The sequence below is a fragment of the Silene latifolia genome, chromosome 6, assembly GCF_048544455.1.
Source record: "Silene latifolia isolate original U9 population chromosome 6, ASM4854445v1, whole genome shotgun sequence".
Classification (NCBI taxonomy): domain Eukaryota; kingdom Viridiplantae; phylum Streptophyta; class Magnoliopsida; order Caryophyllales; family Caryophyllaceae; genus Silene; species Silene latifolia.
In genome coordinates, this window is record NC_133531.1 from 4,128,798 (window position 1) to 4,154,384 (window position 25,587).

Sequence of the window (25,587 nt, forward strand, 5' to 3'; positions counted from 1 at the left end):
CCGTATTGTTATTGTTTGTAACAAAGATGGTTACACTATTAAAGGTTGTTTTGAAGACTGTGGAGTTCTTGATTGTTGTATGGGGAACTTCCGTGGCAGTGACGGGTACCCAGTCCTCTGCGGCTTCGAACAAACATCATCAATCTTTTGCAGCGAGAATTGACTGTATTGATGCTACGGTTGGTGCAATGAAGAAAACAACCGAAGGTGACTTGAAGGAATTGAGGAGGGGTTTGTCTAACCCAAGTGATATTCATGTGGAGAGAATCATGGAAAGTGGGTCAAAAGTGTTGAGCAGGAGACCAGATTTGGTAGGTGCATTTCATCCCACAATCGAAGAAAGGATCGGGAAATTGGAGAAGAAAAACGAAGAAACCATCTTTACCCGATTGTGGAATTTTATTAGTAGGAAGAAGTAAGATTGCTAATGACATTGGCTAATTCTCATTTATTTTGTGCCTTTTTTTTTCTTCTGCATAATCGAATTTGAATTAATGTTGGCTTGTAGTATGGGTTTTATGGTGAGGAGAATATATGAGGCTGTAGCGATCGTGATGAAATAAAAAACAATTTGAGTGAGCAATGCTCATGACCTTCTCTGTAACTTTGTCACTTAGTACACAAAGACGGTAATCATAATATACATTTTGGTTAGAAAGTGACAAACAAAAGGAAAAAAATACTTCTTTGGTCTCCGTCATTTGGTTCTCCTGTTTATTTTTTTTGGTGGGAGGTATTTTAATCAAATGTAACAAATGATTGGGGTGAGAGGGAGTAAATATTATTTTAGATCATTGCTAAAGGTTGAAAAGAAAAAACGCGTAGCAGCATAGCATGGCTACAATTTGACTGCATGTGTATTGAATTGTTGAGATTAGTAGAGTTACTTTAGTGCCCATGTTTCAAGGCAATTTTGATAGGTTTTCAAGGGTTATGGTGAATGGATATAGCTAGGGCTGTTCACTCAGTGGTCCAGACCAAAGACCAGACCGGACCGGACCATTTGGTTCGGACCAGACCGGACCGAATTTTGTTTGGTCCGGTCCACGGTCCACCTATTTACTCTACTTTGGTCTTCGGTACGGTCCTGGACCAACTCGAATGGACTGCGGACCGGACCATGGACCGAAGTTATGTAATAAAAGAATTTTTAAATTTGTAATATTATTGATTTTATTTCCTACTTTGTTTACACGTATTATAAGATGTGTAATTATGTAGTTAAATCTCGTAAGAAAATAATGTTGTTTATTTTGATTATTACGAACTTCTCGAGTTCTAGTTTTATGTGGTAAAACATGTCAATGACAATAATATTTGGTCCATTTGGTCCGGTCCGGTCCGGTCCACGTGTTTTTGTGGTCCAGACCGGACCGGACCAATATTAATATGGTCCTGTCCTCGGTCCACCTCTTAACCCTTATTTGGTCTTCGGTCCGGTCCGGTCCCGGACCAATGAACACCCCTTGATATAGCCATAGAGGCTGAATTTGATTGTTGCCTAGAAATTGATTTTGGGACGGTTGTTTAGATGCTATTGTGTCACGATCCGGTACTTTTGCCGGATCGTGGTGAGCACCCTTGCCCAACTCTAGGGCAAGAATGCAAGCAACAAGGGTCTCGTACTAATGAGGGATCGCCCACTAGCACGTTTCTCGGGACTCGGGGTGTGTGTCGGGAATCCTAGTCACGATTATCAAGTCCGGCACACGAAAACAATAAAAGTAAGCAATACTATTATTGAAAGCAAACAACAAGCAACAACAAGCTTTTGGATGAGAAGCGGTTTTTGATAGACTAGCACCTCTCATAGAGGCAAATTTGATAGTTTGGTCCTGGTAGCGGGATACATTGAATGCGTAGAATAACGATATGTTTTCTAAACGCCTAAAAACATATCTTAAACTAAAAACGAGACTCCAAAATTCGACACGCAGGAAGTAGTCTTGGAGTACTAAATGAAAATACATACACACAGGGAAGTAGTCTTATTTTTCTCGACTTATCTTATGGACGTTATGGTAGCCTAAACAATGCTTCGGAACAAACAAATTATTATGTAAGACCATTTTATATGTAAGACTACACAAACCCGTCTTAAGAGGACCGCCCAAAGTGAACCCGATAAAAGGCCAGAAAATCCTCCCTTTTGGGCAGATTTTCTTTTATAATGGGCTGGCCCAAAAGCCCATCACTCCAAGCATAAATCCTTGGAAATTTCTCCCTAGTAAGCACTTCTCTTTCAAGAGCTTCTTGCATAACCGGAATCCAGAAACATACTAACAATGCGACTATGTCTAGATATCCAATTTTATTCCCTTCAAATAACTTTTTTCCCTCGATCCCCTTCTCAAAGATCTCGAGCACCTCATCGAGTTCTTCTTTCGCTTTTTCCACATCGTCCCCTCGACTGAATCCCACCTTTCGTGTTGCTGGAAAGATCTAAATGAAAATGAAAATTCATCCGTTTATGAGCTTGTAGATAGCCCTAATGTTAAAATCAAATTATTTCTCGATACTAAACTAATAACACATGCCAGATTACAAATCATATTAACCACAAATAATGATATAAAATAATATAAAAAAGGGACTTTTAACGATGTAATAAATCAATTAGTCAAATTCTCGGAATAAAATCACCTTCTCATCAATAAAGTTAGCCCAAAGACGAGCCTGGGCACGTTCATAAGAATCACTAGGCAAAAGCGCGTTTCCCTTCCAAATCTCATCGATATATTCAAGGATCACCAACGACTCGACCACAGGTTTACCATCATGGACAAGGACCGGGATCTTCTTATGGACGGGGTTGTATTTAATCAATTGATCACTTTTATTCTTTAAATCTTCATCAATAATTTCATAATCGATCCCCTTGATTTTCAAAGCTAATTCTACCCTCCAACTACATGGACAACTCCACATTCTATACACTTTCACTTCTCCCATTTTATTCGATTTGATTGTTAATTTTTTTTTAGATTGATTTTCTACTTTTTTGGGTGAGTTTGTGGTTATATATGTTTATAGATTAGAACATGCTATGGTTTAATATTACGTCCAAAGTTTGGACCATTTTTTGATCGTGCATGTCTAACTAATGTTAGGTAGATACCTTAGATAAAGACAATTATCGATCGTAATCTTAGCTTTTAAAAAATTGGATTTTATTTATAAAAATATTGTTAAATTTTAAATAATTAGATAAATAATGCACATTTTAAAAGTTTTATAAGATTTTAATGGGAAGTTGTTATTACGTAGTTTTCGTTGTTAATTTCTTCCCTAAATGGACGGAGAGAAGGAATGTCGGTGAGAGAACAAAAACTTATGCAATGTTTAATGGGTAGAAATAAAGTATTTATGTTTGTGTGATAGTGATATAAAATACGGAGTAATAATTACGAATATTAAAACGTCGAAGCAACAAGTTGAGGAGTAAGGGGGGCTAGTGGGGCGCTCACCGTCGCTGGAGTTTGAAAATTTTGACATTTTTAGTTAAAAATTTCGAATTTTTTCAAGATTCTTTTATAATATTACTCTTTTACCCTCAATGACTTAAAATCCTACGTCTGCCACTGAAAGCAACGAAGACAAATCGTTTGGCCAATAGGTCATTTTGATTGAATATAACTAGTTGTCATTTGGGTCGGGCTAAGATAATAGGATCGGACACATATATACTGTATTTGGTTATTGGATATTGCTCCGATAATTCAGATGAAGTCAATTCGGGCAAGATCGATTTGTCGGTTGTCACTTGTCATGTTACATTGTTACTCATGTAATTACTCCGTACACTTTATAAGAGTAATTGTTGTCCTTTCAAACTTGTACTCCATTCGTATCAGATCACTGGTAACACTTATCTAATACAGTCATACTATACCAATGATAACATTCCTTATTTGGCCCACAACATTACCAAATTATCCTTATACCCATTTAGTATTTACATAAAATGTCACTACATACCCCACATACCAACTCACAATTAAAACCACAATTATATACCCCACCTATTTTCTTCCCTCTTTACCCCTTCTTTTACCCTCTTTTCTTAAAAACCCCATTTTTTACCACGTTACCATTTGTATGGTATGGAGGGAGTATTTATCTCTCGTTTGTGTTAAAACAATAATTTTGTACTCCTAAAACTGTTTTATACAAGTGTGATTGTAAAATCAAATCATATTTTACCTAATAAGGTCTCGTTTGATTGCCATACGGGAATTAATATCCCATGATTTTACAAAACACGTGAATTGGCCAATTCATGTGAATTGCCCAAAACTCGTTTGGTTGACATCCTGGAATTAAATTGACACAGGAGTTTCCAATAACCTAGGGAGGGCTAGGTAATTAAACTCCTCCATTATGGAGGAGTTGGGAATTCATGGGAAAAAAGAAAATCACATAATTTGGGGTAACCAAACATCCCTCTACTAAAATATTTTTCATTAACCACTATTTTTTTTGGATAAGGTATTTGATACATGGTTTTACAATATTTTATTTGTAGTTTGTAGAGATTTACCCCTTATTACTTATTAGTTGATCTAAGTATGTTAATTAGAATGTTCATGATTAGTGTACGGCTGTGTTCTTTTCGACTAAAAGGAGCTGAACTAAATTTAGTTGAACTGAACTAAACTGAATGAATTTGAAGTAATAGTTATTTTAAGTAGAGTTAGTCTCAATTAAGTTGGCCTAAATAAAGTTAATTGAATCGAAGTAAATTGAACTGACATGAGTCGAAATTAAGGCAAAAAAAAAGGTAATTTTGAACTTGAACTTAAAATTCGCAAACTCTTGTTTTAAACGGCCACTTTTCGTCTGAGTTTTTGTCTGAACTTTCAGACGGACATATGTGACTAATTTATGATTAAACATAACCACAATTATATGGTCAGTGTTACATTTATAGCAACTTATTTTTCAATAGTGGTCACAATTAACCTTAAAACAATTATACAATCCCGTCTTATTACTTCAGATCAAAATAACCCGTCTCAATCAAGATCAACTGCTTAAAATTAGACACAACCACTACACAACTAAAGTGGTGGAGTTGTGCATGACTACTTTGTACACAATTTAGCAACACTATCACAGTAACCACACGTGCTTAAGGATGTTATACCATGAGTGGCACTCATTTGTTGTCCCAACTTAACACCTGCACCCTTTTTGCCACTCCTTTTGTTCTCTTTATCCACCTTAAAATACTTGTTAATGAAAATTTAATTTCAAATTTTGCATTACCCACAAATCCCAACGGTCGAATAATTTTGATTCCATGAACAAGATTGCCCGTCCGATGACTTTTTGTCAAACATTTTGAGTCCCTCAACTCATCAATAATTACACTGTCACATGACAGCTTTTATTGCCCATTATAAACAACTCATTATTTGTGTTATTTGAATTCTTCCGCAAACCGGAGTATCAGCAATTCAGCATGAGTACTTGAGGTTAATTGACCACTCGATGTATCACGTTATTTATAATTAATCGATAAAAATATTATGATTAGTTATATTTTCCTAAATAATAACATAATGGCTAATTATTAAATATGGCTCATAAATCATAATATAAGTATTCCCTCCGTCTCAGTGATATGTTTACTTCCCTCTCACAAATTAAAGGAAGTGTAAACATATCACCGGGACAGAGGAGTTGTAAGTCAATGTGTTTTTTTTTTTTTTACCTTAATTCAATTCATATACTTCTTCCATTCAACTCAACCACTTTGCTTTTTCATGTTTGCCAACGCGTGTTTTACGCGATAAATATCGTTAGCTACATATTTGCAAAAATTATAAAATTTAGATATTTTTAATGTACTCGTACAGACGAATCAAATAAGATCCCACTTGAATATATTTTCACTTATATATCGAGAGAAAATTACAATTGCAGACTTATTTGTGAATAGTGTGCAAAAACTAATATGGTAGAATGGAGTTGAATGGAGGAAGTACTCCCTCCTATTCTACATAAACTTATCTCTTTCCTTTTTCATCTATTCACAATACTTTCTCTATTTCCTTATTTAGTAAAATTTTATACTTATTTTAATCACCTCACCCCACAACAATACCCCACATCACCCCACAACAATACTTATTTTAATCAACTTACCCCACAACAATACTTATTTTAATCACCCCACCCACAATAATATCCACAATACCTTCCTTCTCTCCAATTACCAAATCCCACTATAATACTTTACTTTATTTTAATCTCTCTCCTTAATTCTAGTGCCCCCATGAATAGGGAGGTTTATCTAGAATAGGAAGGAGTATATTGGTTTGGTTTAGCTCTGGTTAGATTTATAAGTTCAATTCTAATCGGAACCTATACATTTCTCATTTTTACCCATCATCTTAGTTAAATTGAAATCAATTTAATTGAACTTAGGGTCCTATTCTTTTCGGTTTTCAGTTGAAAAGAGCTGAACTGAATTAATTTAAACTGAAGTAAGAGTTAATTTGTGATGAGAAAAACTGAACTGAACTCAACTTAATGAAGATGAAATGAACTGAAATAAGTCCGAAAGAAGAGGGCCAAGACCCAACTCCTTTTGCTTAATTTTAGCTCACTTTAAGTTCAATTAAACTGGCAAAGGGTTGTTCTACCTTAGCCAGATGTCTTGTATTCGAGCTTTCGAAATGCAACAGTGTGTAACAGTCTTAACACTCATGAGGGATAACTTTATCGCCCCACTGCTCCTACCCGACTCAAATCCGGGCTAAACCGAATGGTCTACACTAGGGATGTCAATGGATCGGGTTCGGGTCGGGTGAAGCCTCATTCGTCATCCATCCGTCCTTTTAAAATCTCATCCAACCCGTCCGTCATCCGTGAAACATATCATCCGTCATCCATCCATCCATCATCCATGGATGAAACGGGTGGATCGGGTGATTAACGGGTGTTTTGTTTTTATATATTTCAAGTTAAAAAAAATGATGATTTTTTTTTTCTACAAAAATAAAGTTAGATAATTAGTTAGTTTAACTTTCTAGTGGGTAGATTTACAAAATATCTATATTGAGAGTAGACAAATATGAAAAATTAAATATTTTATGTCTTAATAATGTGTTATATGTAAAAAAAATTAAATAAAAAGTAATAAAATCGGGTGATGGATGAATGTCGGGTGGATGGCGGGTGGAATTTATTCATCCAACCCATCCGTCATCCATCATCCGTTTCATCCGTCATCCATCCATCATCCATTTAAGTCGGGTTTTCATCCATCTTTTAGGATCGGGTGGATCGGGTTTTGATGGATGCGGGTGAAATTGACATCCCTAGTCTACACCAAAAAAAAAAAAGTTCAATTAAACTCACTTAAGTTCAATTAAGTTTCTTTTAACTCGATTCAATTCACTTTACCTGAACGACTCTATAATTCAGTTACTTCATTGAGTTTATCCCAACTTAATTCAGTTATATTTAACTCAATTCAGTTCAACCACTTTTAATAAAAGTCGCCATGTCATTCGATTCCTATAAATTCAACTAATGTATGATTTCAAACAATAAAAACATCAATTTTTTTTTGTCTTCAAAATCCAAATCTCATAAATTATTGTGCCCTTGATAGACTGTAGATTTTGCACCCTACGTTCTTGTCCACATCTGACTTACTATTACAAATACTCGTACCACATTCAAAAAATCCAGGCACTACATTACACTACTATAGACACTAGACAAGTCTACTCCTTCACTTTCTCCTGCATACTCAAATACTCGTACCACTCAAAACATCCTTGCATTTCATCTCTCTTTAAATTTTAAACATTCTTGACCGTTTACTTTCAAAATTACCAGATTACCCTTTTGCCTATCTCTCAAAAAACTCCAAATTCAAGCTCAAAACTTTATTAAATTTCTGGGTTTTTGATGATCAAGCTATTTTGGGTTGCTTTTGCATTGATTTAAGAAACAAGGATCAAGTTTAAAGGTTAGTTCTTGTGTGTTTTGTTTTAGATTCTCTTGCTTTACTCAAAATTTGAATTTTCTTTCTAATTAAGTTCAAATTGTGTATTTTATTGTCTAGTTACATACTTGTTGATGAAACTTGAGGTATAATCCCGTTAGTGGCCGAGTCAGGATTTGAATTTAGAGGGCGAAAAAGTTTCAAGGGTTGACTAATAATGTAACCTTGTCCCAGTCATTTGTTTATCTTCGATTAAATTAACTCTTAAGTTCAAATTGTGTATTTTATTGTCTAGTTACATACTTGTTGATGAAACTTGAGGTATGATCCCGTTAGTGGCGGAGTCTGGATTTGAATTCAAAGGAAAAGGTTCAGGGGTGGACTAATAATCTCAATCATTTGTTTATCTTTGATTAAATAACCTCTAATGTAAAAGGTAAACAAATGATTGAGACGGTGGATAAGATTAAATCAGAACAAAAATCAATTTCTTTAACTAAAATTCCAATTTTTCCAATGTTTAGGGGGTGACCGACTCCCGTTGACTCAACTGATTCTTTACGTTATGTTTAAAATTGGTCCCAAGAAAATGCAACCGACTCCCTTGGTCCCAAATTCCCGATCACTTGTTTACATTTGATTAAAATAACCGTTATTAAGAATATAAAAGGTGAATAAATGATTGAGACGAAGAAGTATAATTGTGTTACTGAAGTTATTAAGTGAAGTAGGTCTGAAAATTCAAGTCTACTCCAGAAAATAGTAGATGGGGACTTATAGTTATACCTTACCTTTCAAGACAAGCCATGCCAAACCCCACAAAAGTTTGCAAAATTGCAATTCATGGATGTAATTTAGGAAAAGATAGCTGGAAATGTCTTTTTCATTAATATTAGCCGTAGAATTAGATCTAAATTATACAACTTGACTTTTCTCAAATTTAACTGAATATTAAAGTTTGATTTTTGTAATCATGTTACCAAAATACCCTTTTGATCGAGCGCTTTTGTGCCGATGTCAACTAGCTTAGTCACTGTAAAGTCATAAGAGGTGATACTATATACTCCCTCCTATTCCGAATAACTGTCCCATTTGGACAATGGCACGAAAATTAAGGAATGAAGTTAAAATAATGAAAAGTACTCCGTATTGTATAGGGGTAAGAATATATGAGTTAAATAATAAAAAGTATTGAATATGATGGTTTAGGGTGATTGGAGTGGTAAATAAAGAAAAGAGCCAAGGGTAGGAAAGTCAAAAAACATGTCCAAATATGACAAATGTGACAGTTATTCGGAATAGGAGGGAGTTAATTACTCTGTAATCGCCCTTGTGACTCTCTTTACACCAAAAAAAAATCGAGCACTTTTGGTATCTTGGAGGAGATTAGTGTCATGGGTATTTTAGTCTTTTTGTTGGGTTGATAGTTTATGTTAATGTAACATTGTAAACTGCCTTTGATTAGCCTAAAAGGTGAATCCATCAATATCAATCAAAGTGATGGTGATATATCAACCTATGTAATCAAACTTTGTTATTAATATTTGATTACAAAAAGGCAAAACTTTTTTTGGGATAATAACAAAAGGGTGTCATTAAGATTCGCGATTTGTTCACTAGTGAACAATCAGTTTTTCTAACGTGTACCCATGAGGCACGCCAGAAGATATTACTTCATTAAATATAGTAAAAGTAAGTTCCGACTTTAATATCTCATGAGAAAATCCTGTATAATTTGTGTCTTGATGCGCAGTGGCACACGTTAGAAAAACCGTTGAATTGTTACTCGATGCTATCTCGCTTTCTTAGTTTCTTATTAAAGCTGTAAAGTTAAGTTGGAGAAAGGCTTTTACTTTCATGTGCATTTGGATGAACTACAACTCTACAAGTATTCACTCCTACCATAACACATTTGGTGGGGCTGCATTATTGGTACATTGATGATTTTTCTGTTGGATGGCTTTTGTTTTATGTTAAAACAAGTTTTCTGTGATTTATACTCTTTACATTATATTCTAGAAACTACTTCATGTGTTCCGAACCGACCTCGTGTATTTCTAACCACTCCAATCACATTATATAATAATTCAGGAAATTTTGGAGGTTTTCATATAGCATTGATAACTTGGCTGTAATTTTGTTATCATTTGATTGCAGTATATTGGGACGAAGACGTTTTTGTCGTTGTTGTTGGATTCCGGTGTGGAAAGTTATAGGTAAGGAACCATGGTGGAAGAGAAAGAGCATGGGAATATGATAGATGATCGGACGGCTGAGGAATGGTTAGTAAATGCTCAGGAGCTAGTTCCTGGAGCACTTAGTAAAGCGAAACAAGTCAAGGGATTTCCGGGGAGATGGAAGATGATCATATCAAAATTGGAGCAAATCCCATCACGTTTATCGGATTTGTCGACTCATCCGTGTTTTTCAAAGAATACTCTTTGTAAGGAGCAGTTACAGGCGGTTTCAAAGACGTTGAACGAGGTGATTGAGATGGCCGAGTTGTGTATTCATGAGAAATATGAAGGGAAACTCAGGATGCAAAGCAATCTTGATTCGTTGTCAGGGAAATTGGACTTGAATCTCCGGGATTGTGGGTTGTTGATCAAGACCGGTGTTTTAGGAGAGGTGACGATGCCTTCGGTTTCTTCAAGCTCATCGTCAACTGATCAATCAGATAACTCATCCCACAGTAATATAAGGGAGTTGCTTGCCCGACTTCAAATCGGGCATTTAGAATCAAAGCATAAGGCTCTCGATACCCTGGTCGAGATCATGAAGGAAGACGAGAAGAACGTGTTGAACGTTCTAGGAAGAAGCAATATTGCTGCTTTAGTTCAGCTATTAACAGCAACTTCCCCTAGAATCCGAGAAAAGACTGTGACCGTCATCTGTTCATTAGCGGAATCAGGCTCCTGTGAAAATTGGCTAGTTTCGGAAGGCGTTCTTCCACCGCTTATAAGATTAGTGGAGTCTGGTAGTCCAATTGGGAAAGAGAAAGCAACGATTTCGCTTCAAAGGCTATCAATGTCGAGTGAAGTGGCACGAGCCATTGTTGGGCATGGCGGTATTAGACCCTTGATTGAAATTTGCCAAGGCGGCGATTCTGTTTCTCAGGCTGCAGGAGCTAGTACATTGAAAAATATATCAGGTGTTCCTGAGGTTCGACAAGCATTAGCCGAAGAAGGGATTGTTAGGCTTATGATCAATCTTCTTGATTGTGGAATCTTGTTAGGGTCCAAGGAATATGCAGCAGAATGCTTGCAGAATCTAACTTCGAGCAACGAGGCTCTTCGAAGGTCGGTCATTTCCGAGGGTGGAATCCCGAGCCTGCTCGGGTACTTAGATGGGCCGTTGCCTCAAGAGCCCGCGATGGGGGCATTGAGGAACTTGGTGGGGTCCGTTCCAATAGAGTCGTTGGAAGCACACGGATTTCTCCCAAGGTTAGTCCATGTGCTGCGATCAGGATCTGTTGGAGCGCAGCAAGCAGGCGCTTCTGCAATTTGTCGAATATGTAACTCAGACGAGGTTAAGAAAATGGTGGCTGACGCGGGTTGTATTCCTTTGCTAATCAAAATGCTCGAAGCAAAGACTAATAGTGCTAGAGAGATTGCAGCACAAGCACTTTCAACCCTAATGACACTTTCACATAATTGTAGAGAAGTGAAGAAGGATGACAAGAGTGTGCCTAACTTGGTCCAATTACTCGACCCAAACCCGCATAACACCGCCAAGAAATACGCGGTATCATGCTTGCTCGCTCTCTCATCGAGCAAGAAATGCAAGAAACCAATGGTGTCATACGGGGCAATCGGGTACTTAAAAAAGTTGACCGAGATGGATGTTACCGGTGCCAAGAAGTTGCTCGAGCGATTAGAGCGAGGGAGGTTAAAGAGTTTGTTTAGCCGAAAATGAGTCGAGACCCGAGCAAAAATTGCTTCTTTTAACAAAGTTTATGTTTATTCTGATGATCCATGTTTCATAGCCTATATGAAACATCATCTGCAAGAAAAAAAAAGTGTAATTTAAAGTAGTTAAAGCTCAAACTGAGTGTTAATCCCTTAATTAATAATAGTGTTTGTGTTGTAATCATGTACTATATTTGTATCATTTAGTGTCATTTTCCGTCTTGGAAATAATTTTTCACTAAAACTTTGGAGAGACGGTCTTTCAATAAGTTAGTTTCTGTTTATCTTTGCAAACCTGAACTAGATCAGGAAAAGTGTAGCTAATCTGGCTTAAATGAAGCATCTTGCTTGGTACTTTCGATTCCTGGTTCCGACCTTGATCACAATTATGATGCATATAAAATGCTTTAACTCTGAGATCAAAATATTATGGAGACAATGTGAGGGTCTACAAAATGTGCTTAAGGTTGAAAACATGTGATACTTTTGTAAGCAATGTTTCCAATTCAATACATAACTCCAAGCACATAGTTTAGTCATCAACTACATTACAAATGATTGATTAATTGGATAGGACAGCTTGTTCTAACTTGTTTATTTAGGACAATTATGCAAGTCATCAAAATCGTATAATGCCCGAATCCCAAGAAGAAATCAACGGTCGAGATCGTATCAAGGCTACCGATGCTTGAATTTAGAACTAGAAAACCGGCAAATCCATTCGAACGATTTGAAATTTGACATAAGCAAAATCCACAATCTTATAAGAAGTGACACGCTAATAACCATTGCAATTTTACGGTTCGGATCTGGTCGAAACAAAGTCGACCAAGGATGGATATAGCTTGATACTTGCTCAATTCGATGAATGACCTAATACTCTAATAGTAAATAAACATGACAATTGACAATAATACTAGTCAAGTCGACACTTGTCACAAATTTTTTACTTAAAAAAAACGTGTGTAAAAAAAGTCAAACATGAAATTATCGCTATAAATATTCCAACACATAAGAGAAATACATCCCGAATTCCCCATGATGAATTATTTTTTACTAAAACCCGTCCCTCGGTGGTAACTCAACCCGACTCATTATTAAGTGATATTAACCCAACAAACTCAAAAACTCGAGATATAACAATCCATAATCGACCCCAATGACCCGATCAAATATTGAATGAAAAGTTGAAAACCAGTTGGAATGACCCGAATCCAATATAACCCGACCCGATTTAATCCGACCCAAATCGACCGACCCAATTGCCACCTCAGGTCCATTCCAACAAGGCAACGGGTAAAGGAAGTGAAAAAAACAAAAAAGAAGAAGAAAGACAGATTTTTATTAGAGAGGAGAAAAGAGGACCAAACAAACACTTATCAATTCCGATAAAACTCTTCACTTGAGAAAGATAAGGATCAAGTGATCAACAAACTTCTTCTTACTTCCAGGTAAATTTTGCTTCTTTATTTTACCTTTAATTTGAAAAACCCTCAATTTATCTTTGTTTTTATTAAATATTTAATCTTGGTAAGTATAATTTAATGTTTTAGTTTTGTGGGTTGTTATAAGAATCTAACTTTTGGCTTTGTTTATGAATTCTTTTGGTTTGTGATTGTGAATCTTGTGATTTTGCTTTATTTAAGTTGACTATAAATTATGCAGATTTGGGTATTTTTTAGCTGTTGATTTTTCATAGCTAATAATTGTACAATTAGTCTTGTGTGAAGCGGTTTTACACAAAGATTGTGTAAAACGGATCCGAATTACAAGAGAATCATGCCCATATTAGTGTAGGAGTAGTTATCAAAGAACCCGTTTTACGATATACTTCTGTGATGTGATGATCTTATGTGTTTCTATGTGACTTGGTGGTTGTTGGGTTTTGGTTGGAATTTTGGAAGAAGCCCTTTTTAAGTCAGGATTATCATATGAAGTTATTTAATGTACACAATTTATATGATATGATATGCTTAATTAACCCTGGCATGGTCGAATCATGGATTCTTGTGTAAACCCGCCTTACGCTAACTAACTTATTGTAGAACCATTATATTTAGAAATTAAGTTCAATTCTTATCTGTTATTAATGACCATCTTTGTACGATCAACGACCGTCTTAGATGGTGATCGTTTTCCTATTGATGGTCACCATGTTACCAACAATGGTGATCGTTACTACTTTATATCTTGGTTCTTTTATCATTAGTGAGACCGCTTTAAATAACGCATACTCGGGTCAGATGCCAAAAATCGTTTTTAGTAATCCTAGAAAGGAACTTAAATAGCCCGGTTATGCTCCTCTTTCTTCCTCAGCATATATTCTCTTCACCGTGAGAACTAAGGGGAGAGTAAGATGTCGTCAACAGCGGTGATGGGGCGTGGAGTGGCGTCAACGCAAAGAAAAGAGGGGATTGATGGACTTGAAGCCTCCCTAGCGGATATGCTTCATCAACATAACATCTCTGCGGCGTCTCTTCGTCACCAAACGGGTTTGTTCGCATACCCTTATATTCGTATTAATTGAAAGAGAATGGGTGCTGCGTTTTTGTGTAGTAGATTGGTTACTGATAGTATGATAAAAAATCGGCAGAGATGGCAAAGAAGGAGGCAATAAGGGCGGGAACGCGAGTGTCGGAAGTTTTGGTTGAGGCAGTGAACGGTGGGGTGGAAGAATGCTTCCTCAATGAGAAGCAGATCGAAATGGAAATTCGATCTCTCTCTGTTTCTGTGGCTCGTTTCCACAAGCAGACCCATCAATGGCTGACTGCTTCCCGTGCTCTCAATGATGCCGTCAAGGAAATCGGGGATTTTGAAAACTGGATTAATGTCATGCTTTTTGACTGTCATAACATCACTGCTGCCATCCGCAATATTCACCAATCTTGATTTCCTTACATTCTTTATGTAGTCTAGTGTGTTACGTTGATTTGAGTATCAACGATCATGTATCCAGACATCCCAGCTACTCCTTACTCTTTATCTCCAGTGTGTTTATGTACATTCATGGACAGCTCCTTTTGCCTTTGCAATATTTATATTATTAAATTTCACTGGTTTTTTTGATGGACTTCTTCATCGTAAGTCGTCTTGTACAAATTCTTCTGTGATTTCTCCGTGGTTCTGATGTCTTGTGGATCTCCATGTTGACTCCCTGGTTCTCTTATTTGCTTGGTAATAAAAGCCTGCCATGACGAACTCGTCCAGTGCAATGCGAGGCATTTGTTGGAATTGCAGGGGGGTGAAAGACCTTATGACCTTTGCAATTACTAAAACTAGGGTCCTTTTAGCTACTATTAATAATATAGATTTTATTATGTGAGACTAACTGCTGTATAGGTATAAGTCCTAATACTGCTTAGGTCACTTGGTTTCGACAGTTGTGATAGTGTAGATGATAATGGTGCGAAGGGTGGCCTATGGTTAGGTTGGAGGAAGGATTGTTTGCTGGTAGGTTCTCTAACTTCATAATACTCTTTGCAAACAGCTCTTTTGGTAATCGGTGGTACTTGTGTCTCTTTAAAAGACTAGCCATGTCATGCAAAAAAGTAAAGTTTGGTACCGTCTTTGGTCATGATAGCGTACTTTGATAACCAGTTTTTACTTATCGAGGACTTCAACCAAGATAATCATCTGTGGGATGTACTCTCTGGAAATCAGTACTCGCTCAGTGGCTTCATTTTATCCACAATTGGAAGCTGGCGCACAGGTAATGTCGTATCATATAAAAAGAAGACTAGATGTATGTGGTGGGTCTCTTTTAAGGATTTAAACTTTACAAGGTGGGAAATAGGAAGAATGGAGAACAAGTTTAAGGAAGATTAGATAAGGTGTATGGTTCAGATGACTGGTCGATCGGGCCATTGATTGGGCCAACACGACGGTAACACTTACCAATCCTAATCTTGGACCATGCACCTGTTTTGATTGACACTCTACCGGATCTACTTCAACGGCAGAAACCTTGCAGGACTGAGAACTGAAACATTATGTCCCATGAGTGTATGGATATGAGGGTTGACTCTAAGTTTGAATTAAATGGTATTACAATAAGTGAATGTAAGGCGCTTTGGAACAAAAATTCGTGAATTGTCCCTTGCATGTTTAATTAGGCATATCGTATAAAAATATCATTTTATATGAGTGAATAGATATTTTGAGGGTTGTCGCAGTTTTCTTTTAGGTTTGTCGCAATATTTAGCATTTTGCTTTGTTTATGAATTTTTGTTTGGTGATTGTGATTCTTAATGAATTGGCTTCATGTAATTTGACTACAAATGATGTGGTTTGTTGTTTCTTCAAACATGGATTTTCTTAGCTTAAGCTACATGTTTCTCTGTGGTGTGGAGTTTGGTTATTAGGATTCACTGGGGTTTAGTTGGCAACTTGAGAAAGAGTTGTTAAGCCCGGATTATCAGATGACTTTATGAATATGATAAAATATTAATGTTCTGTACAAAGATTTTTTTTTGTTTTTTTTTTCCGGAATGATTCCGAGATTCATATTTCAATGCTGTGAGTTGGATAAGAAGTGATTAGTCTTGATAGGTGAATGGAAGGCGTGTAAATTTTTTAAAATTTGGTGATATTGATATTACAACCGTCTTTATTGGCTGGTATTTCAGTCACTTTGATCTTTCTTTAATTGAAAGTTTGGACCTTTTAAAAGCCTTGAGGTGGTACGTGTGGTGGGCCTGGTGGCATATGGGTGTTTTGATATTTCCCTAGTGGTAGTGTCGTATCTCTTCGACCTTGACCAAAGATGAGAGATTTATTGGCTATAGATTGTAAGCGGGGGATTGGTTTGCATAAGCTTGACATTGCTAGAGATTGTAAACGGGGTATAGGATTTCAATTGCAACTGGCGGGATACATAGCACTGAAAGATAGTTTTAATCTGTTTTTCTGTCATGCATTTGCAGGAAATGTGATGTTTTCTTGTTGGAAAATTTTGGTTTCACATATGAGTTCTACTCATTTACTGAATTATTTTGTGTTGGGTTTTCTTACCATGCTCCTCAAGTTGTACATGGTAATATTTAGCTCACATTATGACCTTAAATTTAGGGTGAAAATTCTGTATTGTTACCGTTGGCTCCGAACTTGTTTCAATTTTTGTCTATAATCTTGTTAGTTATGGAGTACTCTGTGGTTTTCCTGGCAATACGTTGACTTTATAGGCGCTGTATTGCAGATAAAATATGAGTCTCCTAGATGTTCCAAGGGCCGAACTTGGTCTTTTGGTCCTATATTTGAACAAAGCAGAAGCTAGGGATAAGTTATGCAGAGCAATCCAGTATGGCTCCAAATTTGTTAGTAATGGAGAGCCTGGTACTGCTCAAAATGTTGACAAATCAACCAGTTTGGCCAGAAAAGTCTTCCGTCTCTTCAAGGTTAGTCTTGAAAATAGTTTCTAGCTAGAACCCCCGCTTCAAATTTATCGTTCCCTTTTTATTTTGCTGGTCACTTATGTCAACTTTGACCATATTTCTCCACTTATAAATTGGAAATTTAATATATTCATATTATTATTTTAAAAATTTGTAAGAATTATTTATTGTGAGCAAATATCGGGTAAATTAGACATCATCTGACCAACAAAATCAACTGAGGCAACTGTATTTGGGAACTGGAATGCTCAAGAAAGATTTTGATCCGCTATGGCTCACTTTTCTTTCATTTCGGGTTTTACAGTAAAGCCATAAAGATGACTTATGTATTGGCTTTTTGTGTTGCAGTTTGTTAATGATTTGCACGCCCTTATTAGCCCGACTCCCGCTGGAACTCCTCTTCCCCTTGTTTTACTTGGAAAGGTATTTTGAGCCCCGTGATTTTTTATTTCATGGTGATCAATTTATTGACTAAAAGATCTGATTTTTCTTTTCACATTCCAGTCCAAAAATGCCCTACTGTCCACATTTCTGTTCCTTGACCAAATTGTTTGGCTTGGTAGAAGCGGCATCTATCAGGTCTGTGATCTTATCTCTCTCTGTTCAACAGCAGTCGCAGATTTTAATAAAAAACTGAGCAGGATCAGGCTTGAATCCTTGCCAAAAAAATTGTGCGTGTGTGGTGAGGGGATGGTCTTGATTGAATTTTGAAGTCGGGCTTAAATCTTGTCCTCCGTAGAATATAATTACTACATAACCAAGATAATTGGGGGATGAGACTTGAGGGGCTCCGGCTTCTGCTCAACCTTTTATAAAATCTTCCGCAGTCCAAAATGCTTATTGTGTGACTCTTAATTGTCGTTGTTAATGGTTGATAGAACAAGGAGAAGACTGACGTGATTGGGAAGATATCTCTTTATTGTTGGATGAGCTCATCTGTCTGCTCTACTTTAGTCGAGGTTCGTGTTCTTCTATTCAACCTTCAGCCATGTCTAACCTAAATGCATCCTTGAGCAACGAAAAACGGCGTGTACTAACTACTAATTGGTTTATTCAGCTAGGGGAGCTTGGAAGACTTGCTGCATCAATGAAGAAATTGGAAAAGGAGCTTAAGGGCAGTGATGAACATCAAGTAAGCGTGTACTTCCTTTGTCCCTGAATAAACTCAAGTAGGCGTATTTAGTTTTAAAAAACGGTGCATGCAAGTTTAAAGATTTCCTTCTCTTTACAAAGTTTATTTGTGCGCCCATCATTAAATTGAGTTATATTTTGACGGGTTGGTTTGGGAACGAATGCAGAATGAGCAATACAAAGGTAAAGTAGAGAAGTACAATGAGAGATCACTGGCTCTGGTTAAAGCTGCCATGGATATTGTTGTTGCCGCTGGTCTTCTTCAGTTGGCTCCCAAAAAAATCAATGCTCGAGTCACGGGAGCATTTGGATTTACTACATCTCTCATCTCTTGCTATCAGGTGGCCTGCAGTCTATTTTTTTTTTTTTTTTTTTTTTTTCCTTTGCTTCTTGATGAGATATGTAGCTATCCATGTCTAGAAGTAGACTTTTAACTCAAATTGACGACTAATTTGAAATTAAAAAAACTCGGTAACTGTCGGACCTGAAATGGCCTGTACCCCATCTGACCCTATTTGTAACGCGGTTGCAAAGTCTACTGGCAGCGTTGTCTTCAGCTATAAATTATGAGTTTTGTGTTGGTAACTAGCTAATAACGTCGTCTCTCAATTGATGCAGTTGCTTCCATCTCGCCCCAAGTCAAAGATATGTTGAATGAATCAAGTCTCGTCTTTCAAGTGTTGGAAGTTATTGTGGTAGGCCTGTATCTGTAAAATTATAATAGGGTGGCATTCTCACTGTTAATTAAGAAGCATCCCTGTACTGTATTTGTTGTCTTCAGTTCCAACTTCCTGTTTATAACAATAATACATGTTTTTAAGGAAATGTTGCCTCGTATATAGTACAACACTGCTTTGGAATTTCAGCTTTAATGATTTGGGATGAAGATGGGTTTTGAATAGCCAGAGTTGAGAAAAGCGTAACACGTGTTTGCAAGAACACGCCTTTGCATATATGGCTTTTGAATGTTGAACCACAATAAGATAGCTCGCGTCTCATGAATAATGCGATTTTATTAGGCAGATCAGACATTGCTTTATCGCCAACTAAAAAGCTTCTTGTCGAAATTTATTCACACAGTGACTAACCAGAGCCAGGAATTAACATTAATCAGCTTATTAACAGCATGAAAACATTTATTTTCTGTGCATAGCCTCACTCACAAACGGAGGTTATTGTCAACAGCTTACACATGAGATCGGTTGCTGTAAAGGCGCTGTTGCGCTAAAAGACTGAGACTATTGTACATTGAAGCTAAAAAAAAAGAAAAAAAAAAAAAGCGAAAACTATTGTACATTGAGGCTAAATTGAACCGAAAAAACGAACAGTCAGCATTTCCAAAATATTAGTTTTATGAATATGGTACATATACGATTTGTTTTCTCCCACCGTGACAAAATCGTACTATGTGGTAACCTTATATTATATAGTTGACGTCACCTTGATCGATTTGGAGAGGAAATTAGTTCTGTATAAGAATAAAGGGGTTTAAGAGGCTTGCTCAGGAAGACCAGTGGAAATGTTCAATTGAAATCCTAGGTTAAAAACCTTAGGTTTCATATATTGTGAATAAAAACATGTTAATTTTTTTCCGAATTCCTACAACTTATTTTCCCCATCAAAGCGATCAAGGCTAAGTCAACTGCACAAAGCTTATAAAGTTAACCGCTTGATACGATTATTCATAGTGGATAAAAAATCAAACGCGAAGGGTACCATCTGCACAAACCTCAGAGTTCCAAGAGAAATATGCCAAACTTTAGGAGTACCAGACGATTTTCGGGGAAAACATAAACTAGGCAGCAAAATTCTCAACCATGTCCTCGTCAGAATCGTGCTGCTCATCCTCCGAGTCATAAACCTCTACCCAAGGGGTTCCCCGCAACATGTTAAATATCTGCTCCCAGCCTCCGACATGCCTTTGCATCATGTTTGGGGTAACATTTATTTCTGACGACTCCTCGTGGATATTACGAGGCTTGTAGAACTCAGCCTGGGGGTTGAACATCAGTATGAACCTACCAGGTGGTTCTAGAGGATTAACGCTGAAGACTGGGGACAGCAGTCGCCCTAAAACTTGAACATGGGCCACACTGCAACAAGCATCATGCGAGGTTTTAATTTCGACATGCAAAAAGTTGATAAGAAGCCATTAATTTAGACGATGAACATAATCATTTAACAGAAATAAGTTCCTCCAAGAACTAACCACGTATAAAACATGCCATCCATTTCTTGCTTCTGTACTCTACCAAGAAGCTCTATCTGGATGATTCCCCCAATGCAAAGAACGGGATCTGGCAGCTTGAAATTCTGAAGACGATTCTCCTGTTTAAGGGAATATGTTAATGACTTGACTATTATAGTTTTGATTTTGATGTCTGCAACTCTGCAAGCTTCTCACTAAGGCCTTGTTTGGATAGAAGGATTTGGAAGGAAAGGAAGGGGAGGGATTTGGAAGGAGGCAATATCCATTGTTCGGATAGCAAAATAGGGGTGGAGGGATTTGGAGGGGAGGGATAATGGATCCCTCCATTTCTTTTCTCCAACCCAAAATGTTTCCCCTCCAACTTAGGCAAGATTTGGAGGGAAAACTCCACCTCTCCATTCTCCCTCCCCTTCCCTTCTCTCCCTTTCACTCCCCTCCATCCCTCTCCCTTCCCTTTCCCTCCACTTTTGCTATACAAACACACCCTGTGTTTGGATTGAGTGATTTGGAGGGAAAGGGAGGGGAGGGAATTGGAAGGAATTGAAATCCATTGTTTGGTTAGCAAATAAAGGTAGAAGGATTCGGAGGGGAGGGAAAATGGATCCCTCCATTTCTCTCCTACAAGGCAAATCATTTCCCCACCAACATAGGCAAGATTTGAAGGGAAAATCACCTCCTCCATCTCCTTCCCCTCCCCTCACCTCCCCTTCTTTTCCATTCCCTCCTTCCCCCTCCCCTCCCCTCCCCTTCCCTCCTTTTATCCTATCCAAACACACCCTTTAAGTTCTTCCCTGGGAGAAGAAGGATATTGGGGGGATCGGGGATGGAGCGAAGTCCTTATTAGAGAAGATATTTGTATAATGCAGAAATTAGTTCATAAAACTTTCATTGAAGGTAAAAGTACAGATTCAAAATCCAGACTATACGGACTATTTAATTTAGTTGCCACATATTGCAGCTTCTGCAGTTGCCACTACTCACGCTTTTGTTGCCATAAGGAGTGGCAATTGGGCCGGAAATACCATTAAGAGGAACATGAAGGTAAGGGACTTGTGAATAAAGATGCAAGGGGAGATGTAATTTAGCGACACCCGTGTCTAAATGGCTAGAATGAGTCAGCTGGCAAGATTCCACGAAAGCAATTAGCATTTAACATCGCAAGATAAGCCAATTAAAATTTGACTCTAACCTGCGCCATTGGAAACTCTTGTGAGGTATAGGTCCATACAAAATGTTTGTCGGTAAATGAATGGCCATCATTGTCTTTTGAAAAGTCCACCTCCTCTTCCTCGTCATGCCATTTCCTGTAACCCATACGGAAACGCACAGCTTTCGCAGAGTATATAGGAGAATTTTCTTGAAAAAAGGCTGCAAGTTGAAAGAAGCCCCATTGAGAAAACAATAGAGGTTTCGCAAAGTGTCAAGTGCGTGAAGTTACGAGGACTGTCACCTTGAAAAGGCTGAACGTTTATTTCAGTAACAACACAAAAGTCAGAAAATAATTCATAAGTTAGCCTCTCAGGCACTTCAGGATTACTTTGGCCCGAGCTCGACCAGTATGAAGCTCTATCCCCTATTTGATCCCGGGGTTCTAGAGTGTTATGGATACCCTCTTCAGGATAATTATCTGTACTTGAGGCACTTAAAGCGTCTGCGAGGCATTCATCCACATCCAAAGTAGCAAGTCCTCGAGCTAAGGAGGCAAATGCCCTGTGTTCCTTCTTTAACTGCTCCAATTCAGCAGATCTGCTGCTACCAATGTCTGCAGATTCCTGCTGTGTTTTGCTTGTATCAACCACATCGGCAATGCCAGATAACTGTGGAAATTTTTTTAAGAACAAACGCTTGCACATGCCATTTGCTATAACTGCCAAAATACAAGAAAAAAAAACGTTTACTGTTGATCAATCCTCGCCAGCTTGGCCTAAGACGATTAACATACGATAGATAAAATAATCAGAATGTAGCAGGCCTCTAAAGATAAATGCAAGATCCATACAACAACAACAACATCGGAGCCTTAATCCCAAAATGATTTGGGGTCGGCTGACATGAATCATTCTTTAGAACCGTTCATGGGTGAACACACACCTCAAAATGATGCGAAAAAAATAGAAAAGGCAAAAATGAAAAACAAAAGGGAGAGCGAAACATAATACAAAGTCAAGGTAAATTTATAGGTTTTAAAATCGAAGTCTATAAATTTACCTCAAAATGCAAGATCCATACATCCGATAAAAAGATAAAAGAAATGGCCAACACGATATAACAAGTAAATGGTGCTAGGAATACTGGAATTAATGTCTCAATCACAAACCAGAAAATGCTTACCAAAATCACGCCATATACGGGACACTGAACTAGCACGGACAATATCACCGGGGTCATCCAGGCAGGTAAGAATCTTAAAGCTCACATCAGGAGGGAGCGAGTCTAAGAAATTCCAATCAATATGATTCATTACCAAAGTATATCATCAACGCTTAGCTTGGAGCAGAATTCTATAATTTCACAACCTGGTTTCATAAAAAAAAACACAGCATTTGAGCTCCAAAACTAAACCAAAAGAACGGTCAAAATTCAAACATCAAGCTACACAACATTTCGACAAAAAAACATACAATCACAGCCCCATTATGATCACACTCACACCACACACATTGCAAATGACAGCTCGCTTAGCTGGTAAAGTCACTAGGGATGGTACTCATGACCTGGGTTCAAATCCCGTCAGCAACATATTATCCTTGTGGCTCCCTTTACACTGAGATGACTATATCGCGAATTCAATTTATCGAATCATCAAATACAAATAGCAGAAAATCATAATCATGCAACATCCAACACAAGAAATTACTCTACTTTAGAGATTTAATAGCTATATTAGCTCAAATGATTAAAACAGATCAACAAAACAGTAATTAAACTAAGACATGAATGCAATAAAAAAGATTCAGTAACTAACTAGTCATAAAAACATAAGAAATTATATTACTCGAGAGCAGTGGCATAGTCAGGATTTGCAAAAATGTTCATGGGAAAACTATTACTCACTCCGTCTCAATCATTTGTTTACCTTTCATTAAAATAAACCTCAGAAAGATAAAAAAGGTACACAAATGAATGATTGAGACAAAGGAGTAATAATGTAATAAAGTAAACTAGAAAAAAACAACTTTTGATGTTTATTGGGGCAATCGCCCCTGCTAGCCCCCTTATTTCCGCCACCGCTATATTGAGCTCAAATGATTATAATGGGTTACCAAAAACACTAAATAAAACATGTCATAATTACAATTACAAGATTTAGTCACTGATCAATGATCATTTAAAAAAAAAAAAAAAAAACATAAACATAAACATAAAACATAAGTAAGATTGTGCAATTGGACCTACAATAATTGAAATTGAATTGAGAAATTGCAATTGAGCTGAGAAAATAAGAAGGAAAGGGAAATTAATGATAAAATGTGATGAATTGAAGAATAAAAAGATTGAGACAAAAGAGAAGGAATGAAGATAAGATTTGTTTGTTTACCTTTTGTGTTAAATCATGCAATAGAGGAGAGAATGATGGGAAAGGTTAAACCTTGGGAGATTAGTGGAGATTATTAATGGAGATTAGCAATTAATTAATAATTTGATATTCTATGATTGTATTTTATTGCTCCATGTATGTGGATTGTGCCATTGTGGACATGTGGTTAGTGGTTACATACTTGATTGATTGAGATTGAGATTGAGATATTCTAGCTTTTGCATTTTGTTGTCTTTTTTTTTTTAAAGAAATATATAAAAACTTACATTGATTTTCTGAGTATTCGGATTTCACAAATTCTCACATTGCACGGACAATGTTCGTTTAAAACTGTAGACGGATCACTCTCATAAAATGAGAGTGGATAATGCAAGTGGGTGGAAAATAGATACCCATATTTGCCCTTCCACTTACATTTTATGAGATGGTCACTATTCGTCTATAACTTTAGACGAATAGTGGCCGTCTACAATGAGACGCTTTCACAAATTCTCATTTGTGACGGACAATATTCGTCACAAGCTTGTGGCGGGTCAAATAAAACTCACTTTGATTGATAAAGACAAGTTAATTGTAACTCCCTAGGTACTCTAATTTTTGTCTTATCTAGCTATTTGGGTGATATTTAATCCGTCACAAACTTATGGCGGATATATCCGTCACAAGGGAGACTTACTGAATAGTGATATACTTTCGCGGTATTATTTATGTCTTCCCAAAATTTTGGCGACTTTGAATCAATGAAACATGAATCATCCCCTATCTACTAAAAGAATAGGTGAACTTACTAATTTCCCTCCAAAAAACATCTTTTTAAATAAGGAAGTTATTGATAAATTAATTGTATTCGCTAAATAAGGAAATTTAATAATTATAATGTATTTCATTATATAATTCTTTTCATTAAAATTAATATTTTCATCAAATTATATAATTTTCACTAAACACTAAACTATAATATTTTAACTAAAATATAAATAATATAAAATTATAAAATATTAAATCTTTTATTGATGCTATTATTTCAGAATGACTTGACTCATACTACGTATTAACAAAATTATAAATCGTTTTGATTACTTTCATGATAAAAAAATTTGAGAGAAATTGGAATCATTAGTTTTGTGGTATAAAAAAAATACTTTTTAAAAAAATACATTTCAGCACATTACTCAATTCTTTTTAATTAATTTTCCATTTTAATTTTTTTTTCTCGAAATAAAATACAACGAGAAAAATGAACAATTACGTTAATGAGATACCACTATTATTTTGCAGTTCAGTTTTACTCAGTTTTCTTGAATAATTTTACAGTTCAATTTTTTTTTCTCATATCAAATTATAATGACGTGAAATACGAAAAATTAATAAGTTGTTAATTTAGCATGATTAAGTAATACAAAAATAAAAACTCTATAAATGCCGCACATTCATTGCGCGGGATCTAA

At 36.6% G+C, this 25,587-nt stretch overlaps 5 protein-coding genes across 9 annotated transcripts; 3 read left to right on the forward strand and 2 right to left on the reverse strand.

Moving 5' to 3' along the window:
- Positions 1 to 1,757: 1,757 nt before the first annotated feature.
- On the reverse strand, positions 1,758 to 3,022 carry LOC141586048 (putative glutathione S-transferase). Its single transcript, XM_074407154.1, has 2 exons — positions 2,644 to 3,022; positions 1,758 to 2,442 (listed from the first exon to the last, which is right to left on the reverse strand). The coding sequence occupies exons 1-2, from the start codon at positions 2,950 to 2,952 to the stop codon at positions 2,098 to 2,100; spliced, it is 654 nt and encodes a 217-aa protein (XP_074263255.1). The 5' UTR covers positions 2,953 to 3,022; the 3' UTR covers positions 1,758 to 2,097.
- Positions 3,023 to 7,638: 4,616 nt separating this feature from the next.
- Positions 7,639 to 12,115, forward strand: LOC141586049 (uncharacterized). The gene is made up of 2 exons (XM_074407155.1): positions 7,639 to 7,987; positions 10,121 to 12,115. The coding sequence occupies exon 2, from the start codon at positions 10,190 to 10,192 to the stop codon at positions 11,876 to 11,878; it is 1,689 nt and encodes a 562-aa protein (XP_074263256.1). The 5' UTR covers positions 7,639 to 7,987; positions 10,121 to 10,189; the 3' UTR covers positions 11,879 to 12,115.
- Positions 12,116 to 13,203: 1,088 nt separating this feature from the next.
- Positions 13,204 to 19,217, forward strand: LOC141586054 (peroxisomal membrane protein 11C). Its single transcript, XM_074407165.1, has 8 exons — positions 13,204 to 13,322; positions 17,066 to 17,264; positions 17,610 to 17,684; positions 17,766 to 17,840; positions 18,140 to 18,220; positions 18,319 to 18,393; positions 18,560 to 18,733; positions 19,011 to 19,217. The coding sequence occupies exons 2-8, from the start codon at positions 17,073 to 17,075 to the stop codon at positions 19,044 to 19,046; spliced, it is 708 nt and encodes a 235-aa protein (XP_074263266.1). The 5' UTR covers positions 13,204 to 13,322; positions 17,066 to 17,072; the 3' UTR covers positions 19,047 to 19,217.
- Positions 13,210 to 14,941, forward strand: LOC141586055 (biogenesis of lysosome-related organelles complex 1 subunit 1). Its single transcript, XM_074407166.1, has 3 exons — positions 13,210 to 13,322; positions 14,188 to 14,363; positions 14,465 to 14,941. The coding sequence occupies exons 2-3, from the start codon at positions 14,228 to 14,230 to the stop codon at positions 14,758 to 14,760; spliced, it is 432 nt and encodes a 143-aa protein (XP_074263267.1). The 5' UTR covers positions 13,210 to 13,322; positions 14,188 to 14,227; the 3' UTR covers positions 14,761 to 14,941.
- Positions 19,218 to 19,492: 275 nt separating the features above from the next.
- Positions 19,493 to 24,382, reverse strand: LOC141586053 (F-box protein At4g00755-like). 5 transcript variants are annotated; one of them, XM_074407162.1, is made up of 7 exons: positions 24,140 to 24,382; positions 23,998 to 24,032; positions 22,933 to 23,117; positions 22,052 to 22,468; positions 21,791 to 21,969; positions 20,602 to 20,720; positions 19,493 to 20,485 (listed from the first exon to the last, which is right to left on the reverse strand). In XM_074407162.1, the coding sequence occupies exons 3-7, from the start codon at positions 23,060 to 23,062 to the stop codon at positions 20,188 to 20,190; spliced, it is 1,143 nt and encodes a 380-aa protein (XP_074263263.1). In that variant the 5' UTR covers positions 23,063 to 23,117; positions 23,998 to 24,032; positions 24,140 to 24,382; the 3' UTR covers positions 19,493 to 20,187. The 5 variants fall into 5 exon arrangements, with proteins under 5 accessions (XP_074263263.1, XP_074263260.1, XP_074263262.1 ...); XM_074407159.1 differs by lacking the exon at positions 23,998 to 24,032; XM_074407161.1 differs by lacking the exon at positions 24,140 to 24,382 and having other exon boundaries at positions 23,998 to 24,116.
- Positions 24,383 to 25,587: the final 1,205 nt, after the last annotated feature.

Coding starts and splice junctions, on each gene's coding strand:
- LOC141586048 (XM_074407154.1), bottom strand. CDS start 2,952: ATGGGAGAAGTGAAAGTGTATAGAATGTGGAGTTGTCCATGTAGTTGG. Junction 2,443..2,643: donor CTAACTTTATTGATGAGAAG/GTGATTTTATTC, acceptor ATTTTCATTTAG/ATCTTTCCAGCAACACGAAA.
- LOC141586049 (XM_074407155.1), top strand. CDS start 10,190: ATGGTGGAAGAGAAAGAGCATGGGAATATGATAGATGATCGGACGGCT.
- LOC141586055 (XM_074407166.1), top strand. CDS start 14,228: ATGTCGTCAACAGCGGTGATGGGGCGTGGAGTGGCGTCAACGCAAAGA. Junction 14,364..14,464: donor GTCTCTTCGTCACCAAACGG/GTTTGTTCGCAT, acceptor AAAAATCGGCAG/AGATGGCAAAGAAGGAGGCA.
- LOC141586054 (XM_074407165.1), top strand. CDS start 17,073: ATGAGTCTCCTAGATGTTCCAAGGGCCGAACTTGGTCTTTTGGTCCTA. Junction 17,685..17,765: donor CCCTTGTTTTACTTGGAAAG/GTATTTTGAGCC, acceptor TTCACATTCCAG/TCCAAAAATGCCCTACTGTC. Junction 18,394..18,559: donor AGGGCAGTGATGAACATCAA/GTAAGCGTGTAC, acceptor GAACGAATGCAG/AATGAGCAATACAAAGGTAA.
- LOC141586053 (XM_074407159.1), bottom strand. CDS start 23,062: ATGAATCATATTGATTGGAATTTCTTAGACTCGCTCCCTCCTGATGTG. Junction 21,970..22,051: donor AAACGTTCAGCCTTTTCAAG/GTGACAGTCCTC, acceptor TTCAACTTGCAG/CCTTTTTTCAAGAAAATTCT. Junction 20,721..21,790: donor AAGAGTTTCCAATGGCGCAG/GTTAGAGTCAAA, acceptor TCCCTTAAACAG/GAGAATCGTCTTCAGAATTT.